Source organism: Girardinichthys multiradiatus, chromosome 19 (assembly GCF_021462225.1).
Source record: "Girardinichthys multiradiatus isolate DD_20200921_A chromosome 19, DD_fGirMul_XY1, whole genome shotgun sequence".
Lineage (NCBI taxonomy): Eukaryota > Metazoa > Chordata > Actinopteri > Cyprinodontiformes > Goodeidae > Girardinichthys > Girardinichthys multiradiatus.
In genome coordinates this window covers 15991375-16013982 of record NC_061811.1, presented here as the reverse complement: position 1 = coordinate 16013982, position 22608 = coordinate 15991375, and the positions used below count along the sequence as shown (strand labels likewise).

At 38.2% G+C, this 22608-nt stretch overlaps 1 protein-coding gene across 2 annotated transcripts in view; it reads left to right on the top strand.

Moving 5' to 3' along the window:
* Positions 1-22608, top strand: part of LOC124855325 (AT-rich interactive domain-containing protein 1B-like) — a 319405-nt gene that overhangs the window by 292970 nt on the left and 3827 nt on the right. For both annotated transcript variants that reach the window (XM_047345084.1, XM_047345083.1), the window contains exons 11-20: positions 2378-2557; positions 3694-3909; positions 4628-4847; positions 11565-11706; positions 13376-13545; positions 14316-14448; positions 15946-16065; positions 16173-16248; positions 20569-21295; positions 21876-22006. In XM_047345084.1, coding sequence (XP_047201040.1) covers positions 2378-2557; positions 3694-3909; positions 4628-4847; positions 11565-11706; positions 13376-13545; positions 14316-14448; positions 15946-16065; positions 16173-16248; positions 20569-21295; positions 21876-22006 — 2115 coding nt within the window. The remainder of the gene's footprint in view (positions 1-2377; positions 2558-3693; positions 3910-4627; positions 4848-11564; positions 11707-13375; positions 13546-14315; positions 14449-15945; positions 16066-16172; positions 16249-20568; positions 21296-21875; positions 22007-22608) is intronic.

Sequence of the window (22608 nt, the reverse complement as noted above, 5' to 3'; positions counted from 1 at the left end):
TCACAACCACTACACGCCTTTTCCCTCCAAATCCCTGTCTTTTCTTTTGCTGATTACGGTAGTAGGGCCTTTTGAATTATTTAAGGCAGCCTGAGCATCTAGAAAGACCCCCAGTGCTCCCAAAAGAGATGATCTGTCTGCCAAGTGAGAGAAAACGAGTTGGAGATTCAAAAAGAGAGAGGGCCAGAAAGATAAGGTTTTGCTGACATGAGCATTCTGTACACAGACGAGAAGCACTTGTCAAGCTGCTGTTCCCTCTTTTGCAGTTTCTGTCTCTCTCACACACACACACACACACACTCACTTTCACACACACATGCATTAAGGCTGAAGAACCCTACCACACTTGCAGATACATGCATGCTCACCAGTATGCAGTGATTACTATCATTTGATCTGCTTTTACTGTGCCTGGCAAAATTATTTATAGACTTTGAATATTTGAACAGTCTCAAACATTTGGTGTGCATGTGTATTCAGCCTCCTTTATTCTGATACAGCTAAATAAGATATATTTCTATCAATTGCCCTGTAAAGTTACCTAATTAGTTGAAGGGAATAGAATATGGTGGTGGCAGCATTATGCTGCACAAATTTCTTGAAAAGACTTGCAGCTATTATAGCAGCGCAGTGGGGGCTTAATGTAAATGTTTTTCACATTCTTCAGATTTTTATTTTTAAAATATGAATTTTTTCTTTCTGCTTCACAGGTTTATGCTACTTTGCATTGCTCTATCACATAAAATTCCCAAAATGTTAAAAAAGTCTAAGAATTGTGAATATTTTTGAAAGGCACTTGGCACAAAGATTTCTTATGCATAGACGCAATTATGTTACTGCAGTTCTTCATTTTGTATGGTATTACAATGAAAAAAATCCTAACAATGGCAGCAGAAAACTGTTTTACACCACACTATATGAAAATGAGGCTCTTTGTATCAGATGAGTTATTCCGACATGATTATGAAAAATTATTACCATTGTGACCTGCTATTACTCAGTTTTCTGAAAGGTTGAAATGCTGTTTCAAATATGAATAAAACTGATTGCATGTAAGCCACACCCTATAATTAAAAAAAACACTACCAGACTGTGCAAAAATAAAATTTTGACTAGCTTTATTGATTTATTTTTAACATGTTGATTTTATTCAGAAGCGTATCTAAAAAGAAACATTTAGACTGGGGACCTGTTTGCTGCTCAAACAAAACCTTTGCAAGAGTTTGAAAACTGAGATCTTCTCTTGTTGTCTAGATGAGAAATTTCATCTCTATGCACCTAGAGCCTATCTTTGTTGTAGTTTTCTATTTTACAATGCTTTAAAAGTTTTGAATGTGTGATTATTTTAGTTAAATATATCAATATATACATTTTAGTGTTGTTGGCAGGCATGGAAGAGAACACCTAAAATGAAATGTTAAGTATATGTGGGTCATGATTCGGTATGGATACAGCTGCAAAACATAAACAAACACAACATTTATTTTCACTTCTTGTAAAACCATAATAACCCACACAAAACAGAATAAAAAAATCAATGTAAAACAAAATAAAGTTTAATAAAGTCCACAATTGACAGCAATCTATCTTGTGATGAAAACAAAAAAAATGTCTTAAGTAATCAGATCTTATTTTGTTCAAATAAAAGGTGGTACAGTGCTGAATATCTTAACTCCATGAAAAAATTCAAATACAGGTAATAATTATGTTCATTAAACTCTGAGGCTTCACAAATCTCTCACTGCGTATGGCAAAATAGCAGAGGAAAACTATGTCCAATATCCTGAATATAAAATAAATACAGTCACAGCTTATTCATTATGAACACTGGGCTTGTCATATTTATAGATATAAGTAAATATTAAGTATATTTATATAAATATATCTGTATTCGCACCACCCCTTCTTTACTGTAAACTTCTGATTAAATTTGTTATTTACTGTATTATCAGACGTTCTTAAAGTTGTTTGGTGTGGAGAGCTTTAGAGGTCAGTGTAATAAAACATTTTTTGTAATGGTACTACAAAAACCAATAAATCCCCTCCTCTAAACCAGAATAGTGATTGTCTGACATATTCTTTGTCTAGCCACTTACACCCACTGGTTACATCTTTGTGGTTTAAAAAAAAAAATCCGCTCCAAGCATCACATTTATATTGAACAATTAAAAATGTGAGTATTTGATTTGTGATCGTTTTACTGCTCCTGTCATTACACCTTTAGATGCAAAGAGTCTCCTGGTATCTAAAAAAAAACATAACTGAACATGTGTTTTATCAGATGAGCTATAAATTATGTTTCAGATAAAATTACAGACGTAAAGTGAAGTAAAAGAGTAATATTTCTGCTCTAAAGTCATTAATGTCTCTTCACCAGCTGCAGGATGGTTACATGAACAATAACAACAGCAGTGTGTCCCAGCCAGCCACTCCAGGCGGTACTCTGCCCGTGCCCTCCCCCCTATCACCAAGTCCGGCCAGCCTGTCTTCCTACCATGGAGACGACAGCGATAGCATCAGTAGTCCACCTTGGCCTCTGAAGACCCCCTCCAGTCCCGTAAGAATCAGAAATCATCGGTTAAATATCATCTATATATTTATTCAAAGCGGTTTTTCTAAATTATGAGGAAGGTAAATTTGCTGTGAAGGAGCTTTAAATTAAACGCAGCTTGCACAGTTGATAAATTAATCTTGTGTTTAGTTTTGCCTATTCATTCAACCCGGGGTCCATTTCACAATGTGTAAATAACAAATGAATTTTTAATGATCCTGACTGGGTGAGTGGGTTGTTGTAACAGAAGACAGCAGCAGGAAAATAAACTGCAAACTGTACATTGGATAATGCAACATAATGTTGGGTTTATACAGCAGCTCACAAATGTATTATGATGCCTTGAACTGTTTCCGGTTTTATTTGGGTTTCCTGTGATAGGCTGTCACAGTGCAGAGCATAATGGTGCATGGAAGAAAAAAGGATACATGATTTTCAAAGTGTTTTTACAAAAAATATTCTGAAAAGTATGGCGCTCGTGTGTGTTGAGCCATTCTAATGAATAAAGATGCTTTGCTCTAAACTATTCTGTTGTAGCTCTGGCTGTATGTTTATTTCCGTTGTCCGAATGTAAGGTTAAAATCCACCCCAGTTTCAAGTCTTTTGCAGCCTCTAACAGGTTTTATCCAGAATTCCCCAGTATTTAGCTTCATCCATCTTCTCATCAACTCTGGGCAGCTTACCTGTACCTGTTGAAGAAAGCCGTCCCTACAGCACGCTGCTGCCGCTACCATGTTTCATCATGGGGACAGTGAGTTCAGGTGGATGCACGGTGTTTTCTGCTACACAAGTAGCTCAGAAAGCTGGTTTTATCTAACCAGTGCCTCTTATTGGCTTTTCGCAAACTGTAAATGGTACTCTTTATGGATTTTGTTTCAACAACAGCTTTCTATTAGCCACTCTTCCATTAAGGCCAGATTGTGGATTGTAAGGATTGTCTATGGATTGTTCCATTGACAGTCTCCCACCTGAGCTGTGGATATGTGCAGTTCCTACAGAAATTATTCTACCTTTGAATTAAAAAACAAATTGAAACCAGTGGCCGTAACATTACAAAATATTTTAATAAAAACATTTATGAAGGATCTAAAGTCTTATTTTAAGAAGCCCAAATTTACACTTCTGTCTGTGTGCCTCAGCAGAAAGCCAACCCTAACTCCTCCTCCATCAGTGGCGAGAGGATAAGCCGGCTGTATGAGCTTGGTGCAGAGCCGGAGAGAAGATCCTGGGTGGAGCGCTACCTAACCTTCATGGAGGAGCGGGGTACACCTGTCCCCCAGCTCCCTTTTGTGGGCAAGAAGCCACTAGATCTCTGGAAACTCTATGTTGCAGTTCGGGAAATAGGAGGCCTCGCCATGGTAATGCACAGCAAACAGGCTTACAGTAAAAAGTATGGAATATTATTACAGATAAAAGGCACATTTTAGACCTTGAAATAGCACTTAATGGGGAATATGTGGAAGCATTAAAATATTCTTACTCTTCTCATTTGCATGGGCTTTTTGTGTTCTTCACTCAAGCCAAATGGCTTATGTGAAATTATGCAAGGAAACCAAACAGTGCATCTTTAGATACAGACCCTGTTAGAAAGCCTGGGGCTTCCTATAGTGCTCTACAAATGCTTCATACAAGATTTTAAATCAGGACTGCAGAAAAATTGGAGTGAGAATCAATAAATCCGAGTTAACGTTGTGCTCCAGTTCATCTCAAAAAGTGCTGCCAAGTCAATTTCTTCCAAAGCAAAATCCAGAAATTCATTCCAGTATGAATCAGTTTATCAACTGGAAAAACGTTGTTTTGTAAAATATGACTGTACGTGTAAATGTGTTTCCTACTCACTGGAAGAGGCTTCTCCTTAGAAAAGCATCTAAGGTTAAAATACATGTATATGTTTAGATCAGGCCTGTATGCTTTCAAATGTAGTGCTCAAATTGTTTTAAATTGAAACCAAAGCGTCAAAATTGTGCATAAATTTTAGAATTTCTTTCTTTTTATTGAGATGACCTGAGCAAAATAAACTTGAGAGGTCATCGGATTGGTGCCTTATCCTTATACTGGATTCTCTCAATGTGTCAGGTAAACAAGAACAAGAAGTGGCGTGAGCTGTCCAGCACCCTGAATGTCGGTACATCCAGCAACTCCGCCAGCATGCTCAAGAAGCAGTACATCCAGTATCTGTTTGCCTACGAGTGTAAAATGGAAAGGGGAGAGGAGCCACCATCAGACAGCAACAGCGGCGGCAGCTTGACTGAAGGGGAAAGCAGGAAGCAGGTCAAGATCCATCCGCCCTCACCCGGTGAGTCCTGATAACAGGGTGCCGCACTTCTCTTCTTTTTCTGTTTTTTAGACTACCTTCCATCTGTCCGCGGCCAGATAACAGGTGCTGTTGATTAAACGAGATTTCATCCATGATCCTCACAGCTGTGTCTGAAATCTTCCTGTGACTAAAGCTGCGACGCTTGGATTGCAAAGGACGGCTGGAAATTTCAGTTTAATTGTTGAATCTTCAGCTTCATTTATTCCAGAGTCACAATTGTCGTGTGACTCTTGTCTTTAATTACCATGGCTACTAAGTCTTAAATAATATTTAAAGTGCCTTGCAAAAGTATTCATTCATAATTGTGGAGCTGACGGAAACTGAAAAATCTTTTCTTTTTTTTTTATCAAAACTGGTTTTAAAATATTTCTACTAATAAAGAAAAAAGTATGGGGTGCAAATATAATGAGTTTCCATTAATCTGATTCCACTAATTAAAATCCGGTGCACCCAATTGTCTTCAGAAGTGAGTAAATAAAGTCCAGCAGTTTGTACTTAATTGCAGAATAAATCCAGCAGTTCTCTGAAGGCCCTATACGTTTGTTAGAGAACATTAGATCAAACAGGTCCGTCAGGTCAGAGAGACGCTCCGGAGAATATTAAAGCAGGGTTACATAATACAAAGTCCATAATTTGAAAATAGAGTATAGCACTACTATGAACCTGTCGAAACATGACAATCCCCCTAAACTGACAGGCAATAATCAGACACAGTGCTATGTGTGGTAAAAAAAAAAAAGAAAAAGCCACCACACATCACTGTTAACACACCATCCCCACCGTGTTAATGGGAATACTGAGATGCTGAAGCTGGTCAGATTGTATGGAAATGTGGATAGAACTAAATACAAGATTATACTGGAAGAAAAACCAGTTAAAAGCTGAAAAAGACTTCAGACTTGGCTGGGTGTTAAACTTCCAGCAGGACAATGACCCTGAACACACAGCCTGAGCTCAAATTGAAGGGTTTAAACCAAAGCATTTTCATGTGTTAGAATGGCCCAGTCAAAGTTCAGACCAGAATCCAATTTAGAATTTGAGAAATAGATGTCTGCATCCCATTGGATTCATCACAGATGCTCTCCATCCAATGTGACTGAGATTGAGCTATTACTACAAACAAGAATTGGGAGCAATCTCTAGAGGTAAAAAGCTGGTGAAGGCATATCCGAAAAGACCTGCAGCTGAATCTGCAGCAAAAAGTGGTTTTAGAAAGTATTTCATCTGGGGAGACTGAATACATTTGCACGGCCACACTTTACAGATTTTAATTTACCAAATAAATCTGACACACCGTTTTTCTTTCACTTTTTGTTAGTCTGTCACATAAAATCCAAGGAAGTATCACTACAGTAAAAATTACAAAAAATATTGCACCACAAATACCCAAAAGAAATGAGTAAAAATCATCTCTGCTTTGATGTTATTTTTTATTTAATGGAGGTGAATTGTGATCCAGTTACCCCTTGCCATTCCAGCCTGAGATTTACCTTTATTTGATTACATCGTTTGAAGGTTAAGTAATATTGTTTTGCTCCAGTACCACAGCACAAAAGGTGGTTTATGTTTGCGTGTTACAGTGTGTCCCTGCAGATAACTATGAAGCGAAGGAGAGTCGTTGCAAATGGACTGGTGAGGTTACGTCTCTAATTTGCAGCGGAGATGAGAAAAGTGATTCTTGCTTTTGAATAGGGCACTTGATCTCCTCACCTAGCAGAGACACTGCAGATTGCTTTTACCATAGGCCTGAGAAAGAGAGCTTCTGCTTTTATTTGTGATCGCACATACACGTTTATGTAGTGGATAAAATTCACACATGGAGATAAATACTCTCTTACAGCCTAATGTTTGTAATTTAGCCCCTTCATTATCCGTACAGGAGGATGTAACCACTCCAGTTTAACAGAATCTCATTTTGCTAACATCCGCTTAAAGCACCATGGTTGAGGATTGTAACATATTTAAAAAGTCTGCATTTCTCACTATTTATAACATCTTGGTTTTTTTTTTTTAGCATATAGGCACAGAGGTCAAAGTAAGTCTTTGCTCATTAAAGGTGCAAAAAGGTGCCAATGTAGTTTGTAATTTACTGCTTTTCTTCCCTTAAATACTCTTCTCAGAGGTGCTGTGGACTTATTACACTTGACATGACCATTGATAACTCTCATACCATAAAATCTCACAATTGCAAAATGTTTCCTGTCATTAGAAAAATACAGTTGTGTGTGTAAACTAAAAAAGGTACACCCCACAATCTTTTTATGATTAGGCTGTTTTAAAGCTACGTCTGGGAAGCTACAAGGGGTGAGCTTGCAGATAGCGTGACTAATTATCCAGCTTACATCAGCTTGTAATGAACACGGGAACTGCAAAAAGGTAGATTATTCTGCTAAATAAGCACTTAAAAACTTCTGCTACAGTTACCAGGTGTTGTTCTTATATTTTTGCTCATGTCTATGTATTGCCAAAAGTTTTGATTCACACCACCAAATCAGTTAATTCTGGTGTTTCAGCCACTTCCATGGCTGCAGGTGTAAAAGGTTTGCTGTGGAAAAATTTGACTGGCCTACACAGAGTTCTGACCTCAGTCTTCTTGAACAACTTTGGGATGAATTAGAGCAGAGGCTGCAATTCTGGTTTTCTCATCTAACTATGAACACACTCCTACACCTTAACAGAATAGTTAAAGTTGTTATTGCTGGCAACGGTGGGTCCATCAACAAATTTGACCTTAGAGATTAAGAACAGGATGTCATCAAAGTTCATGTACATGTAAAAGTAGTCAGACCAGTACTTTTGGCATTATAGTGTATTTTGCAACAAAGTAATTCAAAGTACTTTAAAGGAGAATAAAGGAACAAAGAAAATACATACATTAAAAGAATGAGCAAAGTGTAAGTATCGCCTAAAAAATTAATATTAAATCCAACTGTGAAAAGCTAAGGCATAATAAAAATGAACTGATACAACAATCTTTGACCTGTAAGGAAACCTTCAGCAAACAGTAATGCTTTCAGAGTGGATTTAAGGATGCTAACAGTTTGCTTTCTGAACTTTAACCCTATTGAGGTTAACGGAGTGCTGATCTCCAATTCACTCACTGAAATTATGGACAGACTTACTTTATTACTGTAAAGGACCGGGGTTACATAGTGCCACAGACCTCATAATAGAAAATTTTGTGTCATCAGCATATGTATAGTAACAGATGTTGCTGTACTCTATAATCTGAGCTAGGTACATAGATATTGAATAAAAGTGGCCTGAGAATTGAGCTTTGAGGAACGCTGCATGCAAACTTTGTTCAGCTGAGATAGACTGTACTACTACACATTGTATGTTGGTACAATGACAGTAAATATTTATCATATCTTATTTATAATTGGCAAATGATATAAAGTAGTCCCCATCTGCCAAGGGGGATGTGAACCGATTTAGCACAGTACCAGACAATCCCATCCTCTTTTCCAGTCAACCAGTAAGTATAACTAAACAAAAACTGTTTCTTTTCTGTTTTTAAATATGTGATTACATCATGTGATGTTTTTGTGGTTAAAATCTTTTTGTTAATTAATGAAGCAGTCGTATTTTTATTCAAGTTCTTAGAATCTCTTATCGACCCATGCCTACTTAGCCATCCAATGCTAAAAGCTTGCAAACCATGGATAACTGTATAATCTGTCATCTGATAATATGTTATTTCTATGTACTTCTAGATTCAGATTTTTAAAAGTTTCATGCTTTCCTTACCATAAATACTTATTGAAAACCGAACCCTTTAAGAAGTAGTCTGTGAGAACCTGTCAGTAACACATAGTTTATAAGCTTTAGAATATAAATCCCAATGCTGATGCCTTCAGTTCCACTGTCGGCTTCAGACTGGCCTCCTGATGCCCTGCCAGCCTAAATATAGACTGACAGTTCTGTGATGTCACTGAGGGAGCCTGACCGGCGGGCTGGTGTGGGTTTTGAGTGTGTTTGTGTGAAGCTGGTGACGGGGAGTGTGGAGTGATTAATGAGGGCTGGAATGTAGAACATAAACAAACTTGACCTCTCCGTCACCTTTCATTCACAAAAGCGCCTCAGCTGACTGACTTTTTTTTTTTTTTTATGCACTCCTCTTTAACCACCACCCCCGATTATGTCACTAACTGACACACATGCAGGCTCTCACACATACATGCTCCCCCCAACCCCACCCCTCTCTTCTGCCAGCTTTTTTTCTCCAGCTAAATGTTGAGCAGAGGGCACTTGAGTTCACGCTCCTCTACACCTCTCTCCTCCATCTTTGTACATCGCGAATCGGTCTGCTCTTGAAGAATGACAAACCTCTTAATGCGTCTGCATATTCATTCAGTTTGACACCGGGATAGGCCACAAAGAGCTCACTGACCCATCTTTGCCCTCTTTTCTCACCTCTGCTCACCCTTCTCTCTGTCGGTCTTCCTATCTGTCTCCTGTGACGTAGAGGCAGGGGGTATCATTGAATAATTCAGAATTAGCATGAATTTTTAAAACTTAAGTCTTGCGGGGGCCTTTTTTTTCCTAAGGAAACCTGGTGCAGCAAGAGGCCACTGAGGCTCTTCCAAGAAAAAAAAGACTTCTTACGCTAAGCGCTCATTAGGATACTTTCCTATTCCCTCAGTGTCTTTGTCATTTTTTTAGCCAAACTGGTTCCCATTTTCTATTCATTCTGAGAATTTGTCTCACATGATTTTTTCTTGTCAGGAGGTTCTTTCTGTGTAGGGTTCCTGTAGCACCATACTCCTATAATTTTCCAGTCATCTGAGCTCAGAATTTCAAACAAATGTGGTGTCATGAGAACATCGCACACCAATCCAGTTTAACCCCTTTCTGGATCTCATGTTAAGAGCTTTTTGTTTTCAGTCATGGCTTTAACAGTGCAAGCTATCTGTAGCTTTTCAATAATGTTCTGTGGATGTTTTTGCGAACTATCTGCCCTGTGTAACATTTGTTTTTGAAGCTAAACCTTTTTGTAATTTTACCTTCAAACATGCTCCTCTATACAACATCTTCATTAAGTGTAGGCTTTGCAGACTTTTCATATTTTGTCAAGTTACAAACTTCAGTTTACCTAATTTGTGTTTTATGTAACAAACCAGCAACGTTTTTTACAAATAAAAATCGAAAAAGCAAGGCTTGATTTTAATGCAGTCCCTGAGAGTTATAGAACTTTCTAAAACCACCTATCACTGCAACTACATCTGCAAGTCTTCTGGGGTTTGTCTCCAGCTTTGGAGCCATAATATCCTGGTTATTCTTCTTTGTAAAATAACTTAAGTCAGATTGCATGGAAAGAATCTTTTAACATATATATTTTGAAGTCTTTCCATAGAACCCATCAATGTACTTTCATCTGAGCAATACCACTGTAGCTCAGCTTATGTGGTCATTGTCCTGAGACTGAAGAACCTTCACCTCAGGGGTTTTATTCGGAACTGCCTTTATTTGTTTTTAGCTCAAATCATCTCCATAGCATGATATTGCCACCACCATGTTTAACAGTGTGCATGGTGTGTTTAGAGATATAAACAGTTCATTCACAATTAGCTTTATTCATGAAGGCCAAACATTTCATATTTGGTCACGTCTAACCAGTATACCTCTTTCCTCTACATGGCATGTGGCTCACCTTAAACAACACCTTAAGTTAATTTCCCTTAACAATTGCATATTTCCTGGCAATCTTCCATTGATGCTATGTTTGTGGTGTGCATGACTAACATTAGTCCTGCCAAGAGATTCTTCTAAATGAAGTGTGGATCTCTGCAGCTTCTCTAGAGTTACCATGGGCCTCCTTGCTGCTTCTCTGATTAATGACTTGTCTGTTAAGGTGTACGACCATGCCATGGTAGGTTTGCAAGTGTGCACAACTTTATCTCTGACCTGCCTGCTTTGTTCCTTGATCTTCATGATGCCACTTGTTTATTAATGTTCTCTAACAAACCCCTGAGCCTTCACAGAACAATTGAATTTATACAGGGATTAAATTACACACAGGTCGACTCTGTTTGCAAATAGCAGTCTTCTGAAAACAATTGGTTAGACTTGATTTGATTTAGGGGTGACATAATAAAGGGACTGAGTACATGTGTATAGATTTTTATTTGTAAAAACATTTGAAGAACCATATATCCCTTTTCTTAAACTTGACAAATGTGTGATATGTCATGTTGGTCCATCCCATAAAACCTCAATACAATACATAGAAATTTGTGTCGGTAACACAGCAAAATGTGAAAAGATTTAAGGGTAATAAATATTTTTGCAAGGCTCTATAAAACACCTTCAGCTTTGAATTAAGTGATGTGCTGCTATTACGGCCATAAGTGGCCAGAATGGTTACTCTCTTGTTGCTGTGCCGGTGCTTCCTTCATCTCTTCAGAAATATTTTCATCCTCTCTGCCCTCATGTGGCGTGTTTGCCAGGGCTCAGTTCTCATGTCGGGCATCACTCTAAGTGCTTTGGACAAAAGCCCAAAGTAATCTTCCTAAAACACCACCTTGCTGTGATAAAATCCCACTTTGGCTGCTCTAACTCAAACCAGCTTCAAGATCGCAGCAGAGGACCCCAAGAAGCCCTATGGTCTGAACGTGCAACTGTTTTTCCTTTTTTTTTAAGGGTGAAGTCAGGGAATCCTTCAGATTTAGTAAAAATGCCACTCTTGTCTCCCAGCCAACTCAGGTGGCTCTCTCCAAGGTCCACAAACGCCCCAGTCATCCGGCAGCAGCTCTACCGCAGAGACAGCCGGCGACCTGAAACCACCCACACCTGCCACCACCCCACTGGGACAAGTCACTCCACTGCCCCCCAACAGGTAGCACACAGACACATTCATTTGATGGTTTGGCTGGCTTGTCTTTTACTGATTTAGTCACTTAGGCATTATTCATTTACATCTAACTGACTAACTTTAGAGATGCACCAATCACAGATTTTCTAAATGTTGACACCAGTTTTAGCCAATTCTGATTTCTTTTTACAAAATACTTGTTATCTTCTTTCTGGATAAGCTGAAGATTAAGCTGTCATAACAATAAATGTTTAAAATAAAAACATATTGCTGATAACTGCTTAATGTTTTCTTTGTTATGTTTTAATGTACACTTCAAAATATAACATCATAGATGTTCACTTACTTTCAACAAGATCATTTCAAAATAAATGACAATGTCCAACTTATTATGCGAGGAAAAATCCCTAATTTACAATTACTAGCCGAATTGTGGTAGTCATTTAGCATCTGAATTTATACAAGCGTAGATATTGCCTTTGATGAGGTAGAATTTAACTAAAAGTTGAGATACGTTTTGCCTGTGCCTGCTTATGCGAAATGCAGATATGTGTAATTTTCTCATTATTTCCCCTCATTTATTATTTATTTCAAATTTATTCGAGCAGTGACAAGACATAAAACAATGTCACATTTGAAAGAAACCGTTGTCCTGTCTATTGAACCCTCTGGCCAAATGCTAATTCTCAGGCCCAGTCCCTGGTTAGGTGTTTAGAAGTTAGCCTTTAAACCTACAAACAAAATCAATCTAACACCAAAAAATGGCTTGCTTCAATACAATCAAGAAGTTAACCTGTAAAAATATTATTACATAGAAACATATTCAAAACAGTAAAATAGGATTTCAATGAAAAAAGAAATAAATATTCATAAAAGGTGCTAAGTAGTGTAGGCTGTACAAGTTTCAGTGTTCACATATTTGTCTCTATTTTAACCATTTTTTTTAAATATAAAGTTCTAAGGCTAGTCAATTGTTTGATTACTGGTTGGCAAACTATTCCAAATCTGGGGTCCTTCAAATGGGAAAGATTTTCCAAATGATGCTTTGCATATTCCTTTTGAAACTTACATCAGAGCTTATTTTAACTATAAACATTGAAAGCTGCATGCAGTAGCTAGCAGTACACTCTGTCCAGGGTGTACCCCGCCTCCCACCCATAGACTGCTGGAGATAGGCACCAGCTCCCCCCCGACCTACTTTGGAAGAAGCGGTATAGAAGATGACTGACTGACTGACTAAAAACTGTGATTTTTGTGTATGCAAAATGCAAACCAGATTCTACTCCATTGGATGGCACTATTATGCATTGGATGTCAATTTTATGTCGACTGTTTTAATGGGGAGAGTGGTCATCTTGCATTCAAAGGTTGTTGGTTGCAGCTTCCTCCTGCCACATGTTAACGTGCCCCTGGGCAAGGCACTTAACCCTTGTTGCCTAACGATCTATGTATTGTTGTATAAATGTCTGCACGTTTGTGAGTGTTATTCTGTGAATGTGGCTCTAATGTAAAGCACTATAAAATTTTTGGCCATTTACCATCTAGTACATTTGATTTTGCACTTTATGATTTCATATGTTTGTTATTCATCCAAACATAGAAGTTATTTTCCTCTAAAATGAAAGACATTTCAATCCCTTAGAGTCCATCTTGTGCACCTCCCTCATGATTTTTGATTTCGTTATTTGTCCAGGAGCAGTGTAAGCGTGCAGGACCCCTTCTCAGAGGTGAACGACCCGGCCTTTCAGAAGCGGACGAGCAACCTGCCCCCCTCTGCTCCATACCAGCAGGCCCTGGGCATGCCTGACATGATGATGAGGATGCAGTATGACGCCAAGGACCCCTTCGCAGGGATGAGGAAGAGTAAGTGGGGCGCACGCTGTGACATCCATTTCACCAAAAAGTCAATGCCAGGGCTTGTTTATTCATTTTCTGATTTTTTTTTACACTCTTTATTATGTTTGGTTTCGATATTTAGACAAAAAACCAAAATGTCTCTTGCATTTTACTTATGGTAAGAAACTTAAATAAAACAAGTTTAAAAATTAAAACTTTCTCCTTAAACTTTCTGAAAACTACACTTCTCTTTCTTAAAACGACTCATGTGTCCTGAAGCTATTGTTCTTTCAACTGGCGTGTTGGTCTAATTTATAGTCAAATCACCGTGTCGGCTCTGATCAGGACTGGTGTGTGTGTGTGTGTTTTATTAAAACTTTAAATAATGGGAACGGTTTGTTACACCACACTCGCTTCATCAAAAACAAAACATCTCGTCTGATCTTCTTGTAGCTTAGCCTTTGTCTCATCCTTATTCAGCTCGTCCTTTTCATCGCCATTTTTTCCTTTCTCCAACCTTTCATCCCTTGCATCCCACTGAGATCCACCTGTTTTGACCAAGCTGTGTTTTAGTTTTCAGAAAAACAACAGTAGTTTTTCCCCCAAAAGAAATGGCAGTTCCTCTGAAAGATGAGGAGAATGGATTCTGAATGAATAATATGGTGGATGGCAGCTGCATAACAACACTTCAGAACAATAGCACTAATCATAGGGAGGTGGAGAGGATTCATAGAGGGATGCTGCCATCTGGTGGTATATTGAAGAAACAATTCATGCATTGCTTTCTTCTCTTGCAGTGGCGGGAGCTGATCCATATATACCAAGCCAGATGTCCAGTGGAGGTATGCAGGACTTGTACGGTCGGCCCCCATCAGGCCTGAGCATAAGCCAGCGCTCCCAGTATCCATATGGGCCAGGCTATGACCGGAGGTAAGTTACAAAGCTGCCAGACTATGCAAGTTTACATGCAGTCATCATTAGCATGAATGTCATTTTAATTTTCGGGTTTTAATGATGCATTTGAGGGTTTATTTTTCAGAATGGAAGGATTATAAAATAAACAACTTAAATGGTTTTAAAAAGCAAAACTTTGTTTTTTGAATTTATTGTTGACTTTATTTAATCCAAATACAGTCAAAATCATACCTATGGGCTCAGCAATATACCTACATTCCCAATAATATTTAAATAAATTTTAATGTGCGAGCTGCAGAGAAACCACATGCATTGTAAACGCTTCAGCAATGTCCTGACATAATACTGGCTGGATATTTGATCACTGTTTTTATCAGAATTTGAGTTCATTAAAACTTGTTTGTTCCCTGCCAATTTTTTTGCATTGTCCATAAAATTTGTGTTAGTGATTAGTGTTGAGTCATTACAGAAGCCAAAAATTAACTGTTATATTTTGTTTTACAGCCAGTTTTGATTTGTGCTTGGGATCAGTATCCAGCTGGTAAACCCAACTGTGTCAAAGTTTTTCTCATCTTATCAAACAGCTACCTAGGAAATTGGTTGGGATGTTCAAACACAACCCAGGAGCCCGCGAGGCTATGACCTTTCATAAACAGGAAGATGCTGGAACACCAGTGTCACTGTTCCCAGGGAGGTAGGTTTAACATCACCGTGAAAGAAGTGACTGTTCCACAATTTGGTTTAAATTTAAGGCAGACAAAGATTCAGTTATTTGACCACAATGACTAGAAAAATATTTGTAAGAAACAAGGTAAGTCTCTCAAACCTAATAGCACTTTACCAACTGTCAAGCATGGTGGTGGCAGCATCATGCTGGGGGTCTGTTGTTTAGCATATGGAATTATAAAGAAGTACCTCAGAATTATCCAACTTCACTTCTTATCAACAACTAGATGGTTGAAACTTGGACACAGCTTGGTGTTCGAGCTGGACAATGACTCCACACCTAAACTGGTTTTAAAATGTATAAAGCAGGTTATCATTAAGCTTCTGGAATGGCCTTGACACTAACTCCATTGAAAATCTATGCTCTGTGCTTAAAATCTGGGTCTGTGCTGAGAAACCAAGCAATTAACATACGTTCAACTAATCCAGGTAAGAAGAACCAAAATCATGCCATAAACTGGTCGATGGCTAATGAAAAATTTGCTTTTTCTGCAACTTGTTGATGAACATTTATCCACGCGTTGGGTGGGGGTGTTTGTATATATTTAACCATGTATGTATAATTTTGACATTGTTTGAATTAGAATAAATCCCTAATAAATTCAAACTTATGGACAGAATTTTTTAATGCATAGAAGTAATTTGTATCATAACTGGATGACTCAAAGAGGGAACAGTTCAAATTTACCATTAAAAGCAAAAAGATTAATGTAATTCGTGCTGATGATGATTTTATGTAAACTTAAGGTCTATTATACATTAATTATTGAGCTGTTTATTACTCAGACCTGACCAAATGATGGGGATGGAGGGAACCATGGGGCCCCCTGGAAGTCAGAATAACATGGGACACTCAAATAGTGAAGGCAACATGTATTCTCCGAGCAGATATCCCTCACAGCAAAGGTCAGCACTCTGATTGTGCATTTAGCAGTATTTTTCTGCTTTTTTTTAATCCTGAAGGTTTTATTGGCTGTTAATAGGTAAACTTTGTTTTGTCTTCTGTATATCAGACATGACGGTTATGGGCAGCAGTATCCCAGCATGCCATACGGGATGCATCCATCTGGGATATACCCACAGCAACAGGTGAGACACATCACTGTTAGCCTCTCTTTCAAATTTAAGCTCTTTTCATGCTTCCTAACTTTGATATTACATTAAAAGAGTGTAGTAAAGGAGTTTGTATCAAGAGGCTGGACAATTTCAACAGGAAATGTTTAGAGTATGGCTTGTAAATTAATAAAATTAAGCCATGAAATTCTGAACAATATATGTGATTCTTTTGTGGTTGTTGTTTTAGACAGTCCGAAAGTCGAACCTGAAAAAATAAATACTGTATTTTGGTAGCATACTTTTACCATACTTCTAATTTTTGCTGATGTTGCCGTCCTTATGTTTCGAGTAACTTTCGTGTATGAACTGGCTTTTGGCAGACGTGATATTCAAAGGCTATAGTTGCATTATGCCATTTTATTGAGAAACAAAAAGCCTCAAAAACAAAATACCACCCCAACTACCCCAGATGAGATCTAAAAAGTAGAGAGAACAGGGTTGACTGTAAATATACAGGTCCTTCTCAAAATATTAGCATATTGTGATAAAGTTCATTATTTTCCATAATGTCATGATGAAAATTTAACATTCATATATTTTAGATTCATTGCACACTAACTGAAATATTTCAGGTCTTTTATTGTCTTAATACGGATGATTTTGGCATACAGCTCTTTAAAACCCAAAATTCATATCTCACAAAATTAGCATATTTCATCCGACCAATAAAAGAAAAGTGTTTTTAATACAAAAAACATCAACCTTCAAATAATCATGTACAGTTATGCACTCAATACTTGGTCGGGAATCCTTTTGCAGAAATGACTGCTTCAATGTGGCGTGGCATGGAGGCAATCAGCCTGTGGCACTGCTGAGGTCTTATGGAGGCCCAGGATGCTTCGATAGCGGCCTTTAGCTCATCCAGAGTGTTGGGTCTTGAGTCTCTCAACGTTTTCTTCACAATATCCCACAGATTCTCTATGGGGTTCAGGTCAGGAGAGTTGGCAGGCCAATTGAGCACAGTGATACCATGGTCAGTAAACCATTTACCAGTGGTTTTGGCACTGTGAGCAGGTGCCAGGTCGTGCTGAAAAATGAAATCTTCATCCACATAAAGCTTTTCAGCAGATGGAAGCATGAATTGCTCCAAAATCTCCTGATAGCTAGCTGCATTGACCCTGCCCTTGATAAAACACAGTGGACCAACACCAGCAGCTGACACGGCACCCCAGACCATCACTGACTGTGGGTACTTGACACTGGACTTCTGGCATTTTGGCATTTCCTTGTCCCCAGTCTTCCTCCAGACTCTGGCACCTTGATTTCCGAATGACATGCAGAATTTGCTTTCATCCGAAAAAAGTACTTTGGACCACTGAGCAACAGTCCAGTGCTGCTTCTCTGTAGCCCAGGTCTGGGGAATGCGGCACCTGTAGCCCATTTCCTGCACACCCCTGTGCACGGTGGCTCTGGATGTTTCTACTCCAGACTCAGCCCACTGCTTCCGCAGGTCCCCCAAGGTCTGGAATCGGCCCTTCTCCACAATCTTCCTCAGGGTCCGGTCACCTCTTCTCGTTGTGCAGTGTGCAGCGTTTTCTGCCACACTTTTTCCTTCCCACAGACTTCCCACTGAGGTGCCTTGATACAGCACTCTGGGAACAGCCTATTCGTTCAGAAATGTCTTTCTGTGTCTTACCCTCTTGCTTGAGGGTGTCAATAGTGGCCTTCTGGACAGCAGTCAGGTCGGCAGTCTTACCCATGATTGGGGTTTTGAGTGATGAACCAGGCTGGGAGTTTTAAAGGCCTCAGGAATCTTTTGCAGGTGTTTAGAGTTAACTCGTTGATTCAGATGATTAGGTTCATAGCTCGTTTAGAGACCCTTTTAATGATATGCTAATTTTGTGAGATAGGAATTTTGGGTTTTCATGAGCTGTATGCCAAAATCATCCGTATTAAGACAATAAAAGACCTGAAATATTTCAGTTAGTGTGCAATGAATCTAAAATATATGAATGTTAAATTTTCATCATGACATTATGTAAAATAATGAACTTTATCACAATATGCTAATATTTTGAGAAGGACCTGTACAAATAATAACTCTTTGACAGACTTACACATATACACCATTTTGTTTTTTCACAATTTAAAGTGTACATTTAAGAAAGATTATGAAAAATTCCGCATATACACACTATTTACCTTTTCCTATCAGTCTTTATTGTATCCAGTCAGGTTTTTTCCCCAAAAACTCAGTTTCCATGTGGAAAATACTAAATGCTGCAGACAATCTTCATTTTGCAAAATACTCTGTTGTATCTTGAGTGTTTTGAGTAGAGACAGAGACCTATACCTATATTTTACATGATTTCTGACACAAAATAGTACGGTGGCATAAAATACATATTACCTTCCATTAATGTACACTGATAAACCAAACAGAACCTTGGTAATAAAAGTGATAATGTGCAAACTTTTTTATTGGTAGAAATTAATCAATAAAAATGTTTTATGTGCACCAGCTCACAGACACCTAAATCAGCTAAATTCCAACCAATTTTTGAAATATTTAACTCTAATTTGAGTTATTTGCATTATTTCATTTTAAAAAAATACATCTAATTAATCAGATAACTCAGATTAACTAGTTTCTACCTGAAGAAGCTCAACTTGTTAGCAAGTTCGATTTTTAGCATTAGCACTGTTGCTAAACTAGCTAAAACGAAATGAAATTCTTGCTCTAATAGAGGATCTTTCTCAGCCATATTTCTTAGTGCTCCTTTAATATTTTTACTGATTTCATATATTCATTTAAAATAGAGCTAATATAAACATAAAAGCTTTACTGTTATCTGCTGGACAATTGAGAATAATGTTTGGTTACTAATGAAAATAGTTAGGTAGGATTTATATCCAAGAAGGGTATCATGTTATTAGAAGTGACCCATTCATTTACATTATATTTCCAAACTAATATGCTTGAATACAAATTTGGACTTTAGCAGCTACTGTTATTTTCCCAAATAAAAAACAGCTTACAGCGTACAAACCATATTTTCTGTTTGGCAGGTTTTGAATCAGAGGCTGATTTTAGGTGCAACAATTATCTAGAATTTCACCGTGAATTCAAATATAAAGGGAAAGACGACAAAAAACATCTCACAGTTAAAAACATTTTGACTCCTGTGTATATGTAAAGGCAAAGTTCTGCTAAAAATTTAGTTTGAATGCACGAGTTGAATTTTGTGTCAAATTTTAAATCAGTAATGTCCAATGTTGGTCAGACTGAATAATCATGTCTTCAAGTTAATTATTGTTGACTTTTAAAAAACACAGAATGTGTAACACTCCAGTGTGTTGTACAGATTGAATTAATAAATTATTAATCTGGCATAATTTGTACCTATTTTGCAATTAAACGTACATCAAATCTTGATATATTTATTTAGGCAATTTCTAACATGATTTGCTCAATTTACTGCCACTTCTATTTTATTTGTGTTTTTTTGCTTATTTTGTAGTTCTGTGATATGATTTGGTGGAAGTTTGTTTTTATTTGACTTGTAGTTAGTAAAGAGAAATAAAAGAGTCTTAAATAAAAAATATATTTTGGCTAAAAATGACATGGTTTGTTTAGAAACTTGGTGCTACCACTTTTGGATGGAGACTGTAGCTCAGAGGGGAGAGTAGTCGTCCTAAGTTGGATTCCTCCTGTTATATGTCGATGTGCCCATGGGCAAGGCACTTATCGGTATGAATGTCTGAGTAAATGTGGCTCTAGTGTAAAATAATTTACGTGGTCGATAGGACTACAAAAGCGCTACATAAATTCAGTCCATTTACCATTTAATTGCAGCTGTGAGAACAATATCTTTATATGTAACTTAGCAGTTTAGTAAAAGTGACGAGACAAAAAAAGTAAAATTATGAGAACCTCCTGTGCAAATGTGCTTAATATTATTACATCACGAAAGACGTAACGTATATGCAATCAACCAGTCAAACAATCAATTATTCAAAAACACACTTTAACCATAAAGCAACCAAAGTGGTGCTCGGGTGAATAAAAAAAAAAGGATTAAGCAATATGCGAAGCTATTTTAAGCTGACAGCCTCCTTGTTATTTATTATTTTACTGAAGCCTGCTTAACATTCTTGATTTAATCGTCTTTGATACTTGTTGTAAGTCATTCTTTTTTATGTTCAAACCACATGGGTTTTGCATTTTAATTTTGTTGCACAGTGAAGGCATTCAATTCAAAATAAAATTTTAATAGGAATGGTTCAAGTTTAATAGGAATTTTTCAATTTACCTGTCTTTTTTTTTTACTAACAAGACCTTTGCTTAATCAGGGCTACAAACGACAGTTGGATGGAATGTATGGTCCCCCGCCCAAACGACATGAGAGTGACATGTACACTATGCAGTACCAGCAGCCGGACGTATACAATCACTACGGTGGTGGGTACTCAGGCCCTGAACACAGACCCATCCAAGGACAGTTCCCTTATCCCTACCACCGCGACCGAATGGCCCCATCGGGCCAGAGCCAGCACAGTATGATGGGTGTGGGGCCTGCTTCTAACCATGCTGCTGAGGGGCCTAACATGTGGCCTTCAAGAACAGACCTCAGCTATCCCTACCACAGCAGACAAGGGCCACCATCGCAAATGCAGCCATATGGCTCTGTTTGCAGAGATGACATGGAGAGTCGCTCCACGTACGACCAGTGGCACCGTCAGCCTCACTACATATCATCTTCAGGTGGCATGGCCCCCATGTCTTCACGTCATTCATCTTATTCCAACCCCCCATCCATGACCAACCATCTGCCTCGAGCGCCCAGCCCAGGAGCCTTTCAGCGCTCTATGGAATCTCGAATGTCACCCAGTAAAGCACCTTTTATATCCCCAATGAAGATGCCTAAGCCAGGGATGGCCACGATGGGCTTACAAGGCAGCGGACCAATTGGTCCGTTTCCTCCTAATCTGAGGAGGGACCTTAACTACCCTCCAGGGTCAGTAGAGGCCACAATGCCAACTCTTAAGCCAAGACGCAAACTCACCTCAAAGGACTGCGGTAAGATTTTTCAAGAATTGTTTGCATGAATAATTCAATTCAATTCAGCTTTATTTATATAGCACCAATTCACACACATTCAACACGTCATCCCAAGGCACCTTACAGAGTCAATTCAATGGAATCATACAGATTTCAAGTCAGGTACATACATCCAAATTAATCCTAACCATCAAACAGTGCAGTCGGATACAGTTTACTATTCAAATTGGTTAAAAGGTTTTCTATCTATGGGAGACCCAGCAGATTGCATTGAGTCAGTGACTTGCATGCTGTAACTCCATGTAGCGAAAGTGGACAGTCACTTGCATTGACTTTGCAACAATCACTCATACTGAGCATGCATGTAGCGACAGTGGAGAGGAAAACTCTATTTTAACAGGAAGAAACCTCCAGCAGAACCAGGCTCAGTGTGAGCGGCCATCTGCCACGACCGACTGGGTGTTTGAGAGAACAGAGTAGAGACACAAAAGGACACAGAAGCACTCATCCAGTTGGAAAGAAAAGTGAAGGATACATGTTGTAAACCAGGATAACCACTCTGGATTTTGTCCTTTATTTCCCACTGTTTTGATCACAGGAACGCCTGAAGCATGGCGTGTGATGATGTCTTTGAAGTCTGGCCTGCTGGCAGAAAGTACTTGGGCTTTAGACACCATCAACATCCTGCTGTATGATGACAGCACTGTGGCTTCCTTCAACCTCTCCCAGGTAAAATCAGTCCAATCCAGATATGTACCGAATGATGCTGATTTCTGATTCTGATCTTTTTGTGTAAAGCTTTTGCCTGTCTATGCTGATTCAAGACCCTCTGAATATGAGAACAGGGTGGTAAATATTTATATAGCCTTCCTGCAATGAGAGGTTATTTATTCATTAAATTAGAAGCAGAAGCGACGTCACGCTGCATTGTAAGGGAACATTCACTATAAAACAGTTTTTCTACTATTTGAAAAAAAAAAAAACATTTATTACAGAGTTGACATTTTAAACTAAATTTTTAATCAATGATTAGTTTAGTTAACAATCTCTGGCTGCATATTCTAAAGCAGTGGCTCCCAACCTTTATAGGCTTCTGACTAGTGGAAGAGAATTGTGACCCCAACTACCGGTGTAGTCTATAAGCATTTCTACTTGTCAATTTAACAATACTTTAATCACACAAACATGATCAACAGCCAATATGTCTTGCATCTATTTGTAAGGTATGTTTTTATCTCAACATCTTTAGCATAAATATTCTGTACATTTATCATTTTTGTAATTTCACAATGCACAAGTTGAGACCCGACTATAACTTTGGGAATCCTTGT